Source organism: Falco peregrinus, chromosome 13 (genome assembly GCF_023634155.1).
Source record: "Falco peregrinus isolate bFalPer1 chromosome 13, bFalPer1.pri, whole genome shotgun sequence".
Taxonomy (NCBI): Eukaryota; Metazoa; Chordata; class Aves; order Falconiformes; family Falconidae; genus Falco; species Falco peregrinus.
This window is the reverse complement of record NC_073733.1, coordinates 17,164,663-17,177,676: the sequence shown is the minus strand read 5'-3', so window position 1 is coordinate 17,177,676 and position 13,014 is coordinate 17,164,663. Positions and strand designations below refer to the sequence as shown.

The 13,014-nt window shown below is 49.5% G+C and overlaps 2 protein-coding genes across 12 annotated transcripts in view; both read left to right on the top strand.

Annotated features, from left to right (window-relative positions):
• ATP11C (ATPase phospholipid transporting 11C) overlaps nt 1-8,275 on the top strand; it is a 60,479-nt gene extending 52,204 nt beyond the window's left edge. For 6 of the 11 annotated variants that reach the window (XM_055817825.1, XM_055817826.1, XM_055817819.1 and 3 more), the window contains exon 29: nt 3,592-7,126. In XM_055817825.1, coding sequence (XP_055673800.1) covers nt 3,592-3,708 — 117 coding nt within the window. In that variant the 3' untranslated portion in view covers nt 3,709-7,126. Of the gene's footprint in view, nt 1-1,189; nt 1,543-2,328; nt 2,425-3,591; nt 7,127-7,799 lie in introns of those variants that run through there. The other 5 variants (XM_055817820.1, XM_027780184.2, XM_055817822.1 and 2 more) reach the window with 4 other exon arrangements.
• A 3,655-nt stretch (nt 8,276-11,930) lies between these two features.
• The window catches only part of MCF2 (MCF.2 cell line derived transforming sequence), a 62,553-nt gene continuing 61,469 nt past the window's right edge, over nt 11,931-13,014 (top strand). Inside the window, exon 1 of the mRNA XM_055818174.1 lies at nt 11,931-12,064. Coding sequence (XP_055674149.1) covers nt 11,950-12,064 — 115 coding nt within the window. The 5' untranslated portion in view covers nt 11,931-11,949. The remainder of the gene's footprint in view (nt 12,065-13,014) is intronic.

The window sequence follows — 13,014 nt, the reverse complement described above, 5'->3', positions numbered from 1 at the left end:
GCAAACCACGGGATGACATCCCAAATGCTGAGGTTCAAAACGAGCTTCTCTCCTCGAAGCTCTTCTATCCTGCGAGGTTTCAGTGCCCTCCCCTTGTCTGGGAAAACTTGTTGTCTTTGGTTCTTATTTAAAATTGGTGATTGTCTTAATTAAAAAAAAATATATATCTTCAATGAAGTAGTAGAAATTTTCCTCTCCCATAACATTTGACATACAAGCTTGACCCCAGTATCAGTGAAGTAAAACATGTATCTGCAAGACAAAAAAATCCCACCAAACCGTTAAAGTTGAAAACAATAGAGATGGTAAAAGAAGTATAGTTGAATTCTTTGAAGCTCCACGTAATTTCTTCCAGTTAAATATGATTTCGTAGTTTCTAGCTTGATGCCCCTGTTGAATAGGCTGGGAGCAAGCCGCTCTGAGCTGTGGGCGTAGGACAGTTTGAGGATGATGCCCTGGGGGTTTCTGAGCTCCAGCTCAGCTCACCTGAGAGATGACCCATTCTTGCCTTCAGCTGTTGGCCAGAAGATCCATTCCCCCGTGCAATACCTTCTTCCAAGAGCACTTTATGTGCATTAAAAAAAGGCTCTTGTGAAATCATTTAGCAAGGCAAAGTAAGTGTCAACTAGAAAAGGCGCTTTGTATGTGCATACCAAACTAAATACAGGCTGAGCCATATTTAAATGTACATTTTGAGTAAGAGGTCTGGATGTCTGCGTCGGCAGTCAGACACCAAAGTCAGTCACCTAATTTGCAAAGGCATCTGAGACCAGGTAGATGATTTCAAATCAAGACCTTTTTTGAGAACTCTGACCTTAATATTGGAAAAATAACCCCCAATCATCAGTTTCCCAAGGGGAGCATGAAATGAAAAACAAGGTTAGGGATGGTATGTAGGCGCCTGAACCCCCGGCTTGGCAGCTGAGGCTCCCATCTGGAAGGGGAGGATGGACTGAGGCCAGGTCAGTGGGTGTTTGCCCTTGACCTCAATGGGACCAGGTTTCACCCCGAATTCTCTATATAACACTTCGCATTGCCTCTGCTCAGTCTTGATTAAATTTTCTGTGTGGAAATGCATTTTTTTATTTTTTAATTTTTTTTACTGCAAGGCGCATTTGTGTTTTCCTTGGTTTCTGCCTTTCTCTTTCTTGTACTGCAATTTTCTGTCTTTTGTGCTGTTGTGAACTAGGTAACGAAGCGCCTTCCTTCCTCAGGAACATCCACTATCTTCATGCTTTCTCAAACTTCCAGCAATCACAGCTTTTCTTGGAGTGAATAAGGTGATTCCCTTTCTGAGTCACTATGTGTTGCTTGCTCTACTGCTTTTTTCTTCCTTCTAATGCCTGAAACCCCAAGTTTAGAATTGCTCACCCAGCAAAACCTTGCTTGCCCCCCAGCTTTTGCTTTTATTTAAGTCTTTTGCTTAAGTATTTCGCCTGCCTCTTCCCCTTTGGTCTCCAGATGCACCTCAGGTGGGTGAGCTGGTCGTGCTGGGGATGCCCATGCGAGGTGGGTGTGACCGATGCTGGTTACGCTGTCCTCGCTGTAGCTTTGTGTGTCAGTGGGCTAGGTACAGGCTTCTCCGAAGTGTGGGACAGGGCGGACTCGATGCAGATTGTCCTCTGGATGCCGTGTCAAACAGCTCAGGCTTGTTTGATCCAGAAGGAGCTCCCCAAGTGCCCATCTTGCCCAGTCCGTCCCACATGTTAGTGCTATGTTGTTCTTTGTACAAGTGAATAAGCCACTACACTCAACCCCCATGGTGAGGGATGGTGTGGGACTTGCTGGCTGTGGGGGTGGTGGGGCTACCCCACAGCAAAGTGCCTGGAATACGTGTCCCTAGCACTTGGTTTCACTGCAGATTTCCAGTATTGGAATCATAGAATTATTTAGGTTGGCAAAGACCTTTAAGATAGAGTCCAACCGTTACCCCAGCACCGCCAAGCCCACCACTAAACCATGTCCCTAAGCCCCACATCTGTGCGTTTATTAAGCACCTCCAGGGATGGCGATTCCACCACAAAACACCAGTTACGGGGAAGTCGAGGATGGTTTCCTCCTCCCTCAGAAACACCTGTAGCATAAACCTCCAAGCCCGAAGTTAACCATTTCGGGAAGCAGGGCTAGTTTCTGAATACCTACTGTGCCTTCTGCACTGCAAAACCCAGCCAGTATTAATCACCGTGGTGTTTAGGGACCGTGTATTACTCCATCCTTTTTATGACATGACATAGCTGTAAAAAGGTGTGTGTATGTCTTATGTTGTTCAACCGTTAGGCAGGGGCGAACGTCGCGTGTGCTATAAGTCTCTTTGCCTCGCTGTTGCAGAGCAGCAGGAAGGCACCTGATTCATTGTCGGCCAGACCTTCTGTCAGACCACTTCTTTTAAGAACGTTCTCAGATGAGTCTAATGTGTTGTAACAGGTACCCTGTCCGAAAGAGTTGGGATGGTGTTAAAAATTAACCAAATGTAACCCCCCCTCAAATCAATTAAATTATGGTTCTTGTAATCCTCTTGACTATCGGTGTGGGGCACCTGTCCTTGTGGAATGGAGATGCAATGCTTGGGATGCATTTTAATTTGGGGATGTTGTGCTATCCAACCTCCTCGGAATCCTGTGTGTGTATGGATCTTCTCAAACAGAAATGTTTTGCAGTATTTAAACAAATCTTTCAATAGAACTGATACTTTAATATTAACAGAAATCGTAATCCGAGAATGCAGTCGGCGACTCGTGCTAAGAGCAGTTGTAAAACCTAATGCTGATGTATTTACAGCAAAGTATTCAAATTTCAGCTATTAAAATGATTCCAGTATTGCATCTGATTTGTACCAAAATCCCTTTTTCTAGGGTGCATGCAGTTCTGTCAGGTAGAAACAAGTACAGTTTAATTCATCTGCATAGGTTGAAACTAAACACATGTACTTGTTTACGTATGTCAACATATGGTACGGCAGGTATGTCTCAGTGTCTGTATGTATATACGCACACAGAGAGCATCCTAGTACAAGTTTACTTGATTTTAAACATCGTAGTAAGCCGATAGCAGAATAAAAAAGTAAAAGTGCCTAACTGAATTCACAGTTTTGCTTTTTGGTGAGATGTCACGTAGCTGTGTGGTGTCCGCTGCAAACTTAAACCCGCAAATTTTCCGCAGACCTCTCCTACCTTTGTACCCACACCTGCCTGTAAAGAAAGCGGCAGGTCCAACAGCCAGGCTTGCCAGACCTCCAGTGCATCTGGTGTAAACCCTGAGCAGCCGTTCCTTCCCCACAGACGTTAGGTGGTGCTCTCCGCTACCATATACTGGTGCGGGAGGTGGCTGGGCTGGGGCAGAATGGAAGATGATGGGGCCAGCCAGGCAGATGCTATTTTTAGACTTCATGCAGTATTTTGCAGATTGCGCAAATTGATTTACCGTGCTGTTACGTGGTTGTGAATGACGTTTGGCACTTTTATCATGGGCTAATGATGATTCTTCTCCTATAAAATTTTAAGTATTTTTTTCTAAAAATAACACAGGAAAAGGTTATGAATTTGGGAATGTAATAATTGCAATACATGTGTGTTCTCCTTCTGATTTTTGCAGACTGGCCCCTTTGATCTGCCTATGCTAGTCTCATACAAACGTATAGAGAATGGTTATGTGAAGACTGAAGATGCTGTTACTAATTTGTCAGAAAAATATCCTCTCAGGATACTTTAAAGTGCTCCATAGAAACACTGCATATTGTCATGCTCTAGGAAAAAAACTGTGGGTTTAACCTAACATTCTCTTTAGTATTACCAAGTACAGTGAGCAGCCATGCTGATAAAGCAGTAGCCAGGGCACCAAACCCACGGTGCCCGTTTGTCTTTGGTCTTGTGGCTTCCCCACCCCCCAGGAAAAAAAAATAAAATGCCAAATTCGATGTCATGGGAGGCTGCAAAAGCATCTTTAGGAGTTCATCCCAGACAGCATGAATTGAAGTGCAGGAGAGCAATGCCAGCCCCGTTTCACGAGGGGGCTTCCTCTGCCCCCTGCAGATCTGTCCAAGAGCAGCAGAGAGCTGCTGAAGTCTCTTGCTGTGCCTGACCAAAGAAGTAGCACAGACTTTAAACCCAGTAACAGCCCCCTCCGGCTCCCCGAAAAGACGCAGAAGCTGGATGCAGCCCTGCGAGCATCTTGCCTGGTGCTGGGGCTGCCCCCTCCCAGCAATGGGTCGCCAGGTGCACGCTGCAGAAATACTTGAAAATTTGGGAGAAGTCTTTGCTGACAGTACGAAGCATTCGGTTGCGTGTCCCTCCTCTGGGTACAGCTGGAAGCGGTCTGTGGTCCGTCTGCAGCGCTGGTGCCCGTGCAGAGACCCACAGTGCTGGGAAGCACCTGAACATCCTCCCGCCACCAGTTTGCTGATGGTTTATTCCTGATGGAGGGTGAAGAAAAGGTCGTTTTTTCCCTTGTATTGTGGCTGCTTGTGATGGAAGAAAGCTTTCGGGGGGGAAGAAAGGAATCTCAAAAGCTGGGCTGTGCCAGACTTGCCGCCGCTTTGCCCAGGCTCCCTGTGGTTGTGCTTACGTTACTGCGCTGTGCAGTTGCTTCAACACTTTAAAGGCCTGAGTGACTGTGCAGTCCTTGGATGATCCCAGGGACCTGTGCCTGTAAACCTGCAGGCATATAAAACTGCATCTTGAGTTATTTGCACTAAGAAAAAAAGAAGCCAGTTTAAAAATAAAAGGAATAACATGAACCTGATTTCACGTTACACTTTATTTGGTTTTTAAATTGGCATGTTCTTTTCAAATCTACCTGTACCATGGTCGTGGGAACTTTTCTCTTTAGGTTGTGCACAGCAGAGGTGAGATGCCTGACTTTTGATATTTTTTTTTTCTCTGATGCTTCATATGTGGAAAAAGCAGCTTTTTTGTTGCGTGAAGTCGTAAGCAGTGATGGAGCACCCTGTGTGCCACCTCCGGCTGGTGTGAAGGTGCCCCCTTGTGCTGGAATCCCCTGGCCCCGGCACCCTGCAGGACAGTGAAGAGGAACCGCTGTGAGAAGCGTTCGGGTCTCATTTCAGAAGTAACAAGCTCCACGCTGCGGCTGGGGTTTGGCTGCCGCTCACTCAGGCTTTGTGTCACTCACGTGCAAAGAAACAACAATTCGGGACTAGATGGAACATTCCCTTCATCAAATTTTGCTGAACCGTGGACTATTAATTTTTGGAAGAATTGAGTCTTGCGCTCTGGCTGCCATCCCTGAGGTCCGTCTTTGGTGGATGCAGGATGCGGATCAGCTGCAGGCAGATGCTGGCATGCATTGTAAGGACTTTGCAATGGGCCTTAGCCGAGCGGGAAAGGGGTGTGCACAGTCCCGATGGCCGGTGGCTGCTCTTCGATCACCCAGCATGGGAGCGGACGTATGGACAGGACCACTGTATTATACACGCTGCACTGGCCTCAACGCAAATGGTGTTTGTCAGCACCATGTTAGCAACCGCGGCTCAACTCCTTGCTGCATGCAAGTAAGGAGCTGCACTTCCAGCATGTGTCCCATGGGCAAAGCTTTTTCATTCCCCTCCCCCCCCCCCCCCCGCCCCCCCTTTCCCTCATTTCACGGACCTAGAATTCAACTTGCAGACCTTGTCCCGTTCTCAACTTTTCTTGCTAAGATGTGGTGCCTACAGATGAAGTATACAATGAATACAGCGACGATACACTATATGCCAAATCTAACCTTTCTCCTTAAATATACAGTTGCTGACTTATGTTTACATAACCTTTAAAATGTGGGCGCTGAAATGCCTAATTCCTGTGATTCAAAACCATTCCAAGCCTGAATGGTCCAAGCCTGACACCTTGCTTCTCCGTTTGTTTTGTGTTGTACTCTACCCCTGGGGTCAAAGTCTGTTCCCGTGAAATTCCGCTGGAGGTTTTGCTGGTGATGTTAGTGGGAACAGGGCAAAGCTTGCCATGTGTGTGTGAACTGTCTGAATAAAGCCACTTAAACAGGCTGATTTCTGCAGCCTGTTTTAAGGTGGAGCCTTCTGAGAACCGGAGTCTTTCTCTTCCCGTTTCCAAGTGTCCTGTCTCGGGATGGAGCAAGCCATTGCAATAGCTATATGTTCAAACCCAAGGCATGTGTGCTGACCGATGGGTTGGAATTAACGTGAAATGGCTTGAATAGGAGCTCTTTGGGGAAGGTGCAGGGTTTTTTTTGGGGGGCTTGGCTCTTCAGCTAGTACACTGGTGTAGTGCTGGGGATGCCAGGACAGCAAGCTGCCCTGCACCTGCAGCAGTGGTGCTGATCCTCATCGTTCAGCAATGGCAGAAGTGAAATTCCTGTTGCTGTGGATGACTTGTGAAATCACAGGAAACAGGAGATCCCTTTTGGGGATGGAAAAGGGAAGAAAAAGGAGGAAAAAGCGGTGTTAGTAACCGTAAGGTGTAAGCCTAGAGGCTGCTGCAGTGGCAGTAATCCGACAGTGATGCTTGGGTTGTCCATGTACCGTAGTCTACACTGCACTGTTACAGTGCTCGTTAGTGAGCTAAAAGGTCAGTACAGGCTTCTCGGTGGAAAAACTTGAAGGAAAAAAGGCTGGGTTTTTTTCATAATAACTTGTTGAAGTTTAATCACTGGCTAGTGACACTGAAAGATAAGAAAAGTGATTAAGATTCCCTCTAAAACTGGTATGTGGTAACAGAGGAACTTGGTGTAGTCATAGCTACTTCTGAAAAACTAATCCTAATCATTATGAGAATATTACAAATGACTTGGAATTGCATAAAAGCGTAAAATTGAATTTGTATACACACAGTTGAAAAACTTACCTAATACTGCACCATTTATCCAATTTCCCAGCTATGGATTTTTTTAAAAAAACATATAGTATTTAGAAAGTGTAAATTATATACAGGCAATGACAAGATACATTTTCAGCTTCTTGCAAAAAAAAAAAAAAAAAAAAAAAAAAGACTGCAACCTTACATTTTTTTCACTTAAATGCAATTTTATACATTTCTGTTGCTTTATATAAAGGAAATTGAATGTGAATGTTACCTTTTATGAATGCAACTTGCTCTTTTTTCATTACAGAAACTTTTGTTTGAAGTAATCAATAAACTTTGGTATGTTGTTCTGATTAATACATATTGTCTGTTGCGTCTCCTTGGATGATCTGAGGAAACAGATTATAACGTGGGCTTTTCCAAGGCTGCACTTGGTTCTCTGTCCATTGGCATTTTTGCTGGGGAGTAGATGATGCCAGCAAGGGCGTGCTGGCCTTACTGACATGGAGCAGCATTTGCCTAAGGAAGTACTGGTTGCCTCTCATGGATTTTTAGTTTTCCAGCAAGGTATTAGCAATTCTGCTGGTAACAGCTCCTGCATGTAGCTGGCCTACGTGTTCTAAACCCATTTTCCTCAAAAATAATGTCACGTTAAGGAGTGAGTCCTGTGAATTAAGTGAATAAATTGATTTAACTTCATAGAAGAGCTGACCTCAGAGCTTTAGCTGACTTTTCGGAACTGGCTATAAAAAACCGCAGGTCCGCATACCCGACATCCATATGTTCCTGATGCTGTGCATTGGTTCTGTGTGTTGTGGCTAGCTGTAATAAATGAGTATTTTTTTTTTAATTCAAAGTCTAGAGGTACACAAATGAGGATTATTCCGTGGTTTGTAAAGTGCTTGGTGCTGGTGAAGTTCAGGCCAGATATTGCATTGATGAAATTCCAGCAATGCAATGAAACTTAAAGCAAGAGTCACAGTGTTTGTATAATACACCAGAAAAATAGACTTAATTTTTTTTTATTTTTAGGGCATGGATCTGATTCAGACTGAAGTGTTTGTAATGAAAAACTGACACTTTGAAAAATTCTGTTTTGGCTGCTTCGATCTCTTCAGCTCCCATCAGCCACCGGAGGACAGATGGCTGTGCTATTTAAAACAAACTATAACCTTTAAGAAGCGGCTTGTACTATTGGAAACCAGATACACGCGTTGAGAATCTTAATAGCCTGAGTGAGTGATAGTGAAAATCATCTGAAGAGCTGGAAAGGGTTTTACTCTGAGCTGGCTACCCAGGCTGACGGGACAGAAGAAGTCAATGTAAGCGATGGGAGTCAGCCGTGGTCACCCGGTATTTCTGAGAGCACCGAATTAGCACCAAAGCACCCACATGGCCCTTCATGTTAGAAGGGTGAAGCCATGTCATTTTATAAGGTGCTTTTTAACAAGGACAGCAGTTTTTTTAAAGGTCAGGCTGTTGGCTTGTGAGGGCTCTAGGCACACTGGAGGGGCTGCGGTGTCCCCGTCCCACCCTGCTCCCCCGCAGCTGCTGTGGGAGGGGATGTAGCCGCGGAGTCCTGGTAGCTGGGATCGGGTTTTGCTTCCTAGATCTCCATGTCTGGGGATAACCTGCTCGGCTGGAAAACGCACCGTGGCCTGCAGAGAGGGTGTGTGTGCACCTCTGCGTTCCCTTCCAAAGCCGGGCGCTAACAACAACCAAGGCAGGTCTGACTGAAGCAGGGAAAAAGTGAGAGTGGGAGAGCAGCGTGGAGTCCTTTCTCTTTTTCAAATTGACATAGCGGGTGACATAAAACCCTGGTCCTGATGAAATCGGTGCAGGCTTAACTGGCTTCAGTGGGGCTGGGATTTCTGCCGGGCGAGGAGGCTCTGCTCCTCCTGGGCCAGCTGGGAACGAGCCCACGCTGGACAACCCCCTGGGTCGGGGCTGGTGCTGCCTTGTGCACGTGAAATCCTCCTAAAATCCCTGTTTATGAAAACCAGCCAGAGCTGAATTACTCTTCTGCACAATTACTTTGATGTCACTCTGCTTATTCCAGAGGTGAGCAATTCCCTTCAGCATCAGTTTGACTCCAAACAATGTTCAGCCAGCTTTGTTTTTCCAGTTCTCAGCACCACCCTAACAAAAATAAAAGCCCTTCTGTCCCGTTTTTCCCGTGTATGGAAGACCAGGCGGCTGCTGCCCACCGCAGCTGGGGCTCAGGGCTGAGCAGGGGGCACGGAGCAGATGTGTGGCTGAGGAGAGGATCAGTGGAGGAATTGCCTGTAAGAGCTGATGGGGCTAATGTGATAGTGGGGCAAAAATGCTTGCAGCAGCCTTCCAGGTGGTGTAGCAGAAAAATAGGATGTTGGCAAGCCAGGGAAAAACATTGCAGTGGTCAAGCCCTGAAGTGATGAGACCAGGGCTGAATCCTGGAGAAATGATCTGGCACCTGCAGGACTGTGTGTGAGGGCTGGGACCGGGGGCTGAATTGAGGATGACAAGTCAAATGGCCCTATTTAACCAGAAGCTTCTCCCTGGCAACTAGCAGAAGAGGAGTGTTTCTGAAGGAGAGACTAGGAGGTGGGATGGACTGAGCTGATGGTAACAGATGGGCATTTCTCTGGACACTTTCTGAAGCCTCTCACCGAGCATATCTCCAGCGATGCGGTGGGGCTGGAGCAGCCACAGCTGGACTCACCGCTGGCCCTTGCTGCCTGCACAGTCCCACGGTGGAGCGGGGATGCAGCCGCCTTTGGAAGCTGCCGAAGTGAAACCTATGTCTTCTCCAAATTTTAATAAAAATATATACTGGGGAGAAATAGCTGACATGATTATTCAGATGAGTCTCAAAAGGTGATCGCATCACTCTGAGGCCTCAGGTGTCCGTGGCTGCCTAAAATCGAGCATTCCTGCTGGACTAAACAGATGTCATTGAAGGGTGACTTCTCAAATACACATAATGGCACCAGTCCCAACAAAACCTAGCCTTAATCTGAGGGGGGAAAGGAATAAAAAGAAGAAAAGAAAAAAAAAAGAAAAAAAAAAAAAAAGAGGGTTTTGAATTCTGTTTGAGGTGGTGGGTTTTTTTTCCAACCTCTGATCTGGAATTAATGAAATTAGTAGGAATTCTCCCTATACCTTCTCCCTAAGATTTAAGGATAAGGAATTGCACGCACATGAAATAAAACTCTGCAAACAGAGGTGCTGTGGGTGCCAGCCAGATTTTCCCCAGCTCTGTGAAAGGGCTCTTTCCCCCGGCACACAGATGTCTATGTGCCATGCTCAGAGCGTGAACATTGTTATGGGGCCTGGGTGGGATATCCCTGGAAAAGAAATACCCGTGTTTCTGGCTGTCGTTTGCTTTTTATCCATCTCCTTATTCCTTTTATCTCAGCTTATTGTTTCTCGGGCAGGCAGAGAGTAACACTCGTCTCTGGAGGAGACAGATATGCCAAGTAGTGTCTGCCAGTGTAAAACGTGAGAAGCTGGATGGTGCCCCTGCTGAATGCATTGCTGGAATAGCTGGGCATTTACCCTGAAATGCCCGAAAGGAGGGACTGTAAGCAGCCAGGTTTCCAAAAGAAGCATCTTTGTGGCCATACAGACTTGTAAGGGAATAATGGTAAGGAAAAGCCGTGACCAGTTATCCTTCAGTTTGAGCAAACACAGCTTTTCCGTGCTGAGAGCCGGCTGATGTTGTCTTGCACCGGCTGAGTTGGCTGGAGGAGGTGCAGCTTTGGGATGTGCAGGTTTCTTGCCAGCATCCGCCGCCGTGGTCCAGCCTCGGCCGCCCGGGGCTCGGGTAGGGTGTGCTGGCTGCAGCGACCTGCTCCAGATCCAGACCCAGTCTGAACCGTTAGGTCTTCTCCTCAGAGAGCAAGAAATGGATTGATTGCCCAACCTTAGGGATAACGCTGTACCTTCTGCTGGGCTGCCTTTATTTTTCCCCCAGCCGGTGCCAAAGGTGAGGGTGTATCAGCAGTGGTGGGGAGTCCCGGCTACAGCAGGGCATCCCCTGCACGGGGATAGAACAAAAAAAGCCTTTCTGTGCTCGGATGGGCCTCATTTCTGCATGAGCTGTTGCAGTTTAGGGAAAATAGCATTCCTGCGATAAGAATACAGAAGGAATGTGGTGTGGTTGTCCTTCTTCCATGCTTGTAGCCTTGCGTACGGCTATTTTATAACTGCATTTTACTGCTGTGCACCCAAGCTGGATTTTTTGATGAGTAACTGCACATGAGCTCTCCCTGTCGCACAAGATGTGCTTTATGACCAGTCAGAAAATTGGTCAGGCTGTTGAGTTAGTGAGGATCTGCTGTGTTACAAACAAGGAGCACTGACTGAGCGGGTGGGTTTTCCTGGAAAAATTCTTTTAGCGGTGGAAGAAGGGACACAGTCTACCAAAAGACAGAGTTTTTCATACTACCACTGTCAAACCTCGGGTCCTAAATTAATAGCCCTGACTGCTGAAGTGTTGGGAAAAGGCTGCTATTATAGCAAGGAGCATAATTAAAAGGTTGTTTTGGAAAAACAGGAACATCCACCTCTTTGTGCTGCCTCCGCGGGCAGCTGAGGCTCCTGTCGAGAATGAGCTGGCACCGTCTGAACCTCAGCATGGGGGAAACTGAGGCCGGTGGGTCAGGCCAGTGCGGTGCTTGTTGCCCCGGCCAGCTGTGGCTATGGTATGGCTTAATGTAGTTCTCATGTATTGTGCAGGGAAGTTGCCAAAGTGCTGCTGGCAGAGTGAAAACACTTGGTTTGTGGGGTTTTTCCCTTGGAGAAGTGCTGGAGGCAGGGAGCGGTTCGGGCTCCTGCAGTGGGCTGGGGGGGCACTGGGGGGGGGGGGGGGGATTGGAAAAAATAAAGGAGAAAAGGGAAGAAAGGGGGGGAAAGGGTGGGAGCGCCACTGGCGGCACGGCGGCGGGGCCCGGGGGGCGGCGGGGCCCGGGAGCGGCGGGGCCCGGGGGGCGGCGGGGCCCGGGAGCGGCGGGCGGGCGGGCGGCGGGGCCGGGGGGCGGCGGGGCCCGGGAGCGGCGGGCGGGCGGCGGGGCGGTGCGGGGGGCGGGCGGTGCGGGCGGGGGCGGCCTCCCGCTTCCCCCGGCCCCGCCTCGGCGGCCGCGCGGGCCCGGGGCGGCGGCGGCGGCGGAGCGCTGCCGGCGGCGGAGCGGTGCCGCGGGGCATGGCCCTGGCCCCGGCCCCGGGCGGCCCCCCGCCTGGGGGCACCTCGGCGGGGGAGATGGAGCGCTACTACTGCCTGCTGCGGGCCGCCGCGCTGCTGGAGGCCGCCGCCGCCGGTGAGTGCCGGGGTGCGGGTGTCCCGGGGCGCGGGGAGCCCGCAGGTGCCGGCTCGGCGGGGCCGGTGGCTCGGGCGGGGGCGGCGGCGCCCCGTGTGCTGCTGGCGGGCGTCGGGCCCGGGCGCGCTGCCCCCGGTGCGCTGGGGAGGAGGGGGGCGGCGGGCGGGCAGAGGTGCTGGCCGGTGCCCGGCCTCGCCCCGGCTTCCCCCGGCCCAAGCTAAGGAAGCCTTCCCGGGGAAGTCGCATCTGCCCCCGGTGCCTGGGACGTGCCCGTTCCCGGTTCGTGGAGCAGAGGAGCAGCAGACGCGCGTAACGCGTGTGCCTCTGGGGGACACCCGGCTGCCCCCCCTGCTCCCGGGTCTCGGAGCACCGCTCCGGGCCGGGCCGGAGCGCACGGCGGGTGGGGGGTGGGCGTGTTGCTGTGGTTCTGTGGCCGCAGACCCCTCGTGTGAGAAGCGGGTGGTGTCTGCTCCCTTACCCTCGGGCTGCCCCGGCGATGTCCCTTTGATGGACAGTGATCCGCTCAGAAGCCCTGCCGAGCCCTGACTTTTTTGTTATTTTGATTTCTGGTGGGGAGAACAGTTTTTTTTAGCAGCAGGGTCTTCCATAATCCAGGAAGGGTAGCTGCACCTTGGGTGGCTCCAGCCTTGCCAGAGGATGCGTACGTACCTTGTCAGGAGGTGCAGGCACTCTCTTCGTTCCTTATTTTCTCACAGCTGGCAGAGCACCTGGAGCTGTGCGAGGCACAAAAAAGACACAGTGACCCAAAAAAAAAGCTGCTAGTCTTTAATTCCAGTTTCCTTGACCTCTTGGCAAAGCACAGTTTGGGGTGCAGGAGGGATTTATTGGGGCAAAGTCACAGGTGAAGACTACCAATGTCTCACCTGCTTCTCAGGAGCGCCTTGTGTCCGTGCTCTCCTGGGATGATGCCCAGACAGTGCCTTCCACTC